Source organism: Medicago truncatula, chromosome 1, assembly GCF_003473485.1.
Source record: "Medicago truncatula cultivar Jemalong A17 chromosome 1, MtrunA17r5.0-ANR, whole genome shotgun sequence".
Taxonomy (NCBI): domain Eukaryota; kingdom Viridiplantae; phylum Streptophyta; class Magnoliopsida; order Fabales; family Fabaceae; genus Medicago; species Medicago truncatula.
This window is the reverse complement of record NC_053042.1, coordinates 26,315,358-26,323,381: the sequence shown is the minus strand read 5'-3', so window position 1 is coordinate 26,323,381 and position 8,024 is coordinate 26,315,358. Positions and strand designations below refer to the sequence as shown.

Genomic DNA, 8,024 nt, shown 5'->3' with positions numbered 1-8,024 from the left:
TAAAGTAGCATAGTGCGATCAAGAAGACATGAAAACGAGGCATATAAAATTTTGAACTTTTATTATCTTTTTAAACGAAACAATTTTATTCAAACATCGAAAAGACTTCATAAATCACAATGGGGAGCGCTAGTAATTATCAATGCAACCGGAACGATTCCACTGCATGAAATTCACATCGGTAGGAATCGGAGGATGGAGCATTTGCTAATTATCAATGTCATTCATGTGAATATCATAGTCATTATTAGATTCAGGTACAACATGATGAACACTAGGGATGATACCACCAACATCTCTTGGGTTGCCTTCATCAATTTGATAAGTTCCATTGATGATGGACACCCTATGAAACTCTGGGTTTTTAAAAAGAGCTGCCGTAATAAAAACATTACCAGCCGCCTCAACCTTGCCTCCAACAATTCCACCAAATATCTCATTACCAACCCCAGAGAAGCAAATAGAGAAAGAGGAACCCGTTGGGACCGCAATTAATTTGGGAGGAATCTGATGACAATCGCCATTTATGTAAGTTCCAGAGAAAGATATCATATCAAACGTTCCTATCATGGGGGGAGTAGGGGCACCAGTTGTCGGGTGGAGAAGAGTAACACCAGAAACAGGACCAGAACCACTTCGCACTGTGATTCCAACTTGTTGATGCCGAGCCAAGTCAATGAGAGTCTCCACCACATCCTTTCCATAAGGGATCTTAATTAGAATCGGTTCCATTAGGTTTTGTTTTTTTTCATTTAAAACGACAAGTTCTTTTGATTTGTTTTTAGAGCCTATCGGCCTACCCTTGGGTTTTTTTGAGGAGGATGCCTTAACGTCCTTCATTTGTTCCGGAGATAGATCAATAAACCTACTAGAGGATGGTTGTTCTAATGTTCGCCCCATCAGCTTACCATTGTTGTTGTCGGTGGTTGTGATGGGACAAACAATGGATCCCACAATGACGGAGGAGCTACTAAAGAGTGTGGGGATTCTTACCGATTGGTTTTCGAAGAATGCATTATTGGATTCTGGGGAGGGAGATATTGGTATAACTCTTTTGTATGCCATTATTGAGGGAATGAGTTTTTTTGTGTGGAAGAGATTAGCAATGTCTCATAGTATTTATAATAGTTTCAGTCAACACTTATAAGGTCAAAAGTCAACGTATTCCATTCTCTCTTAATTACAGTCCAAATAGCTTAACATATAAAATAATTAAAACATACATATAATTAAAATAAATAATTTGGTTTGACCTCTAAATAGGGTCAATGTAAATATACTTTTCCCTCTTATTATATATTTTTCAAATAATATAAAATTCATTTTCATTTCATTTTTTTTTCTTTTTTGTAGATCCATTCAGTTCCCTCTATTTACCATTATTCCTTACTTATTCTCTTCCAATGAAGTAACAAAATATCAAGAACAACAAGAAGCGAGCCTTTTCCTAATAAATAAGGTGAACTACATGGATTTCACCATAATATTCTATCAAAAATCTAATTTGGCTCCAACTCTTTAATATCTAAATTTGTCGTAATATTTTCTTTTATAGTTTTCCTAAATTTTCTTCTACTTTTAGTGTTTTGATTATATTCCATATGATCTATTCCCATTACAACGAAATTTACAGATATTATATCTACATGCTCAAACTGCAAAAACCAATGCTTTTCCTCTCTATGTTATTTTATACAAAATAATGATGAGCAACAAGAACAACATTAATAGTAGTAACAGTAGTAATAGTAGTAATAATCATAATAATAATTATTATCATTATTATTGTAATTTTCTACTTTAAATAATTTTGTTGGTCAAAACAAATAATAAAAATAATGAATATAAAATAAACTATTTATATTTACATGACCCTATTTATATATAAGGTCAAAAGTCAACGTATTCCATTCTCTCTTAATTATATTCCAAATAGCTTAACATATAAAATAATTAAAACATACATATAATTAAAATAAATAATTTGGTTTGACCACTAAATACGGTCAATGTAAATATACTTTTACCTCTTATTATATATTTTTCAAGTGATATAAAATTCATTTTCATTTTTTTTTTCTTCTTCTTTTTTTGTTGGTAGATTGATGAGTTAATAATTATCTATTTTAGTATAATATTTAGTTTTGTTTTAATAGATTTAAGTTTATTTTATTCTAATATTATTTCATTTTTGAACTATTTTACTTCAATTGCATATTATTATATTTCAGGAACGAATATTTGATGGATTGAGTCTTGGAGCAAAAGAAAGGGGTTTGGAGCTGATTCGGAGCAAAAATACGAAGATTCAGAGACAAAAATATGTCTCCCTTAAGTCAGAAGCTTGACACGGCCCGTGCTAACATTGCCACGGCCGTGCCACCTCCCAGAACACTTTTTGCTGCTTTTGCTTAGATTTTAAGCTACCCTATTTTAGTTTTACCAAAAAGCCCGCAATTTTTTGTGGAACATTGCTTAGATTCTAAGTCGAATGTAAACTATAAATAGAGTAGTTAGCCATCACAAATATTCATCTTTTCTTGGAATTCAATAAGTGACAATTGTCTTTCTAATAAAAGTTCTTTTCTTTTCCTTTACTTTCTTGTTATTTACTTTTATGTTTTTCTTCTTCTTCTCCATGTCTACGATGAACATAAGTGAGTAGACTTCCCTTGTCTTGGGATTGTTGGATAAGTCTAAATGACATAATCATAATCAAACCAAGCTATTGACCCTAATCTTATGTAACCCTAATCTCTAATCTAAATTCACCGTTTTAACATGAATTAACCATTATCAAACTGTGGAAATGAAAGTGGAGGGTTTGATAATTGTTAATCAATCAATATATATATATATAGTATATTGCAGGTTTAGTAGATCAAAAAAATTAGAATGTTTCTAAAATGAGTCAACATATATAGTTGGTTGAATGAGAAAATTTTGGTAGTGACTAGTGATAGAAATGAGAAATTTCTTCAGCCAACAATTCCAAGTTAAGTACAAAAGGAAAATCTTGATATGACTAAACACAAAGATAGATAGATTCACTAATAAATTTTCACTCTAAAGAAAGTAAGAATCTTACACTGCACATCCTCTATTATATATATTCTCTATTTTAACTATATACCGTTAAATTGGACCTCGATGCACTCATAGTTAATGTGAGGTATAACTATTTTTGTTTGGAACTTTGATTGGAGAATTGGAGAGGATAGAGAATCTAAAAGAGAGTATTGGCGGGATCAGACTATCATTGAAATTGTAGGTGTGATTGAAACTCCTTTGATTATTGATGTTGCAACAAAAAAACATGAACATGTTGCCGTTACGAATGATGAACACGTTACTGCTTACTGTCGACATTCCATCAACTCAGGACGATGCTCATGATGATCAGATTCTTACAGACGAGCACATTGTTACAAGTGGTCCTCCAACAAATCATGCCGAAGCCTCAGCTACATCTATCCCTGCCGGATGTTACTAATGGTTGCTCCTTCTGATACAGCAGACGAAACTCAGGAGTTAGATACTCAGCCAGCACAAGTGTCTCCTACATTGGCTAAGAATGTGCAGCATCCTATATCAAACATTTCTTTTCATTTTGCTTTGTCTAGTGTCAAAGAATCAATTGAGAACACAGCGACAATGGATGGCCATAATGATCATCACACTTTTATTTTGGAGCCGGTTACTCATTCATCCGAAGCAGGTACGCAATCTCTTATAGATTCTACAGAGCAAGAGAAACATCCTATTGATCCTCTGCTTCAACGTCCTTCTTTTTGCTCTTATAGATTCTTATAGATTCATTTATTTAAATATGACATGCGTGTCATAGTTTATTTTATTTAAATACGGTCTGCGTGTCGTGATTTATTTTATTTAAATTCGATCTGCGTGTCGTGGTTTACTTTTATTTATTTTATTTAAGAATTAAATAATGTAAATGCTCAAGTTGAATAGAAGACAATACCAAAAGATGATTTCTATGGAGAAACTTTTGAAGCTTGCTCGTGGGTTAAATAATTGTAATAAAATAGTTTATTTAATTCTTACGGGTTAGGAGGTCATAACCATACTACCTAGTTTATTATTTTATGTATGTGGTGCATGAAATGTGTGTGCATAAATATTTTAAATATTATATATATAGTTGCTATTTATGAACATGAATGACATGTATAATATATTAGATGTGTATAAGATAGACATGTCAAATGAGATCAACTTAATTAAAATCCTTCAAATAGAATATTAAGTTAAATGCTTTCCAAAGGATAACACCCTTCAAGATTAGTCTCAAATATGTGGGTTCGCCTCCATGAAGTGCATTTTCTATACTAGTAAGTTGCGGTGAGGTAATTCCATTTGCCCTGCTGACTCAAAACAAAGTGAAATATGGATTTCAACCCACTAGAAAATCTTCCATGAGATTTTCCGATTCAAATGTTGAAGGTCATTTGTTTTGAATAAAATAGTGTGGAGTATGTGGATGACATACTAGTCACCAAAACATACGCATGTGAGACATGGTTAGAAAATTATTTCTAATATGTACAAAAATTGATTATAGTATTCGACACTAGAATACTTTCAAGAATACCCATGAATATCTTAGAGGACCAAGGCTTGGTTCTTGAACACGGATGAAAGGAACATTTTAAAGGAGTTACAATGATGTTGACTTTCATATGGGTATACAGTATATCCAGATCGCAATTTGGAATAAATGTTATGCTTGGACATCAACTATGAAATTTGTAAAAGTACAAGATTTAGATAGTTGTTTTTTCTATTACAGATGTTAAATATATATGATTTAGATTGTTTAGATCATAACTGAGTGAAAACATGCGTTTCTTGCATTGTAGATTCCATTGATCTCGTCTGAGGTGAAATTGGTTTAAATCTTGCTAGCAATGAAAACTTGATTTCACCAATGATCCAAATGTATACTTTGACACTTCAATTTCTTTTCGATAGAAGATCGAAAGTGGAAATTGAAAGTAGTGTAACCTACCAACATAGGAAATGGTTCCTTATCTACTAGAATTGTATCATGCCCATAGTGTGCTTCATGCTAACACTTGATCAATAGATATTGAGTTAATATTAGATTGACTTTTAGTGCTAGTGGGAGATTGTTGGAGTAAGCCTTAATAGCCAATATATATTGATTGAGTTTGGCTTTGTATTATGATATTGATATAAGTATATATTGTGAATATATAATGACAAGACATTTCTTTATTGATTTTTGTTTTGTTTCAAAATAATAAAGTTCCTAGAATAGTTAGTCTGTTTAATGGAACATTAAATATAACTTAATTGTGAGACCCCTTTAAACATAAGGACACAATTCTTAAAGTGTCTCTAGTCAAGCTTTATTCTGAAATGAGATATCATTAAAGCATAGAGACTATCATGTGGATAGACTGATGATCACATCTCATAGCTCATAGATAAAGAGTTATTAAGTCTTCACATAGATATAAATATTATGAGTAATATTTATATTAGATTGACCCACCATGTGAATACTACATAGTAAAAGTTGTAACGATAAAAGATAAGTATTTTAAAACAAGTAGCACAAGGTAGTTAACCTTGGTCGACTCTCAAAGATTTCTGACTTAAAAATGGCCAAACAAGAACACTGTAAACAAAATGCAATAATATAAAATGGGGGGATTCAATTCGAGAATCAGTTTTGAAAAGAAACGAAATAACAATCAATTTAAGATGATCAATTCACTGATTACAACCGTGTTCATGGGATATATCATCAGTTCAAAGGATTATTCGCTTTTTTTATAATTTCAATTCTGTTTGATTACAAGACTAACCAATCAACCAACGATGAGTCCTATATGAACTCCTACTGAGACAGATTACAATCGTTAAACTATCACAGATTATGATTAACTGAAATTCTTGCACAACCGTTACAAAAACACAATTAATTTAGAAACTGAATTCAGTCAAACCTTATAACTAAGTCATAGATTCTAACAAACCCTATTCGAATTAATACAAACAACCGCTGGTATTGATTTGAATAATCTTGACTCTAATTTGAAAGCATCAACCGATTATCTCAAAATAGATTAAAGCAATATCAATAGTTGTGTGTTAACCAACAATCAGAAATTGAAATTGCACGACGAAGGTTTGAAAGAAAAGAAATAGAATCATAAAAACAAAATTGATATTGCAAACCAAACCTCAATATCCTTGATGAACAACCTGAATCAGTTAATCAACCTAGGGTTTTAAGCTTCCATGACAATATATTTGCACAAGAGTTTAAAAAATGGCTGAATGCAAAAGAAGAAGCGTGTCTGCTGTTTTTAGCCTTATTTATAGGTGTAAACATTAACCTTAATTTAAAAACAAGGTACAACAATAGTTGGGCCAAAAGTCGGCTAATCGACCCATTTACTATAAAAAAACATTTAACCCAAACTCGTAGTCCGCAAATTTGCTTCAGAGAATGGCATTTTTTATCTGGAGGACGTTCAAACTGGGCTTCGTTCTCAACATGAAAGTTGTAGATATTTTTCTTAACTTTCCAACGCTTATTTGTACGCCTCAAACTGATAACCACAACCAACGTTATGGCCTGCACAATCGACAGGGATCAAAACACATTAAAACTGGAAATTAATCCACAAATTATATTAATGCTCAAATATAAACCTTAATAAGTTTTGATGATAACAAGGTATTAAAAATTGTCAATTGGATATTGCTAATATTTGTTCAAGTGTACAGGACCATAGACAAAGTTGATCAAATTTAATAGGTCTTGGAAGAACAAAAGAGAGCAAAGGAATCAACAAGAAGAGAAACCTAAAGCATTTGAAGAAATCTGCCTATGAAGTTGAGAGTGCTCCTGAAGCCAAAATGCATCTGATGACGTCATCAGAAGTGAGTTTATTAGAAGCAAGTCCTTCAGAAGCCAATTTGATCAGAAGCTGTATATCACCAAGAAACTGAAGTTGATCAGAAGATTCAACCTGAAGTTTCAAATAGCTGTCTATTGGATTCAACCTCGTCTAAGAAAGCGAAAGACTAAAGGAAAGGTGGCAATGGTTCATTTGAAAAGCATTGGGTGCTTGTCCTTCAAAGAGAGTTGACAAAGTACAAAGTGTACAACCACTACCTCCACGACTCTGCTTGTGTCTACGCTACAAGACAAGAAAAACAGTTCTGCCTGCAGAAATGTTCCTTCAAGATAGGAATGGATTTGAATGTGATCCTTCTTAGGACAACATCCAAATCAGGCAAAAGATCATTGGTGACTGATCAAGGTTTCACAACGACTCTATTGACGTGCTTAAAAGATCTCAACGACTCTTTCACACCTCTATATAAAGGAGTGAAGACTTGAAGATAAAAAAGAAGAGACAACAAGTTAAAAGCGCCCAAACTCTGCCAAATTTGTTTCACACAAAAGCACTTTGAATTTCTGTGTTTATTTGAGATATCTTAGAAATTCTTAAGTCTAGAGAGTCTTTCAATTGCATTGTATTGTGAACACCACTGATTGTATATCAAGTGTTCAAACTCAAACAATTTTCTGTGTAATTCTGTTTGAATAGAAGTCTCTTGGTTTAGTGCTTGAGCATAGGAAGTCTCTTGCTTTAGTGCTTGAGCAAAGGAAGTCTCTTGCTTGCGTGCTTGAGCAATTTTGAAGTCTCATACTAGGTGTAGTATTGAGCAGTTGCAATCAGTTGTGATTAAACTTAGTGAAACTCTCCTTGGAAGTGCAAGGGGGACTGGACTACTTCCGGTTTGTGGAAGGAACCAGTATAATTGCCTGTGTCTTTCTTTCTTCTCTCTTACTCTATTTTTACTCCGCTGCGTATCCAATTCTAAATTGCACATCAGAAGCAAATCAATTGCATCTGAAGTGTTATCACATCAGAAGCATTCTTAAACAGCTTCTGAAGTGATATCAGAAGAAGATTATATTTTTTGAGAAAAAGAAAACACAATTCAACCCCCCCCCC

At 32.9% G+C, this 8,024-nt stretch overlaps 1 protein-coding gene across 1 annotated transcript; it reads right to left on the bottom strand.

The window, feature by feature from the left end:
* Positions 1-207: 207 nt before the first annotated feature.
* LOC25483496 (AT-hook motif nuclear-localized protein 28) lies at positions 208-1,065 on the bottom strand. Its single transcript, XM_013612192.1, has one exon. The coding sequence runs from the start codon at positions 1,063-1,065 to the stop codon at positions 208-210; it is 858 nt and encodes a 285-aa protein (XP_013467646.1).
* Positions 1,066-8,024: the final 6,959 nt, after the last annotated feature.

What these genes read in the sequence shown, in the direction of transcription:
- LOC25483496 (XM_013612192.1), bottom strand. Translation starts at nt 1,065, where the DNA reads ATGGCATACAAAAGAGTTATACCAATATCTCCCTCCCCAGAATCCAAT.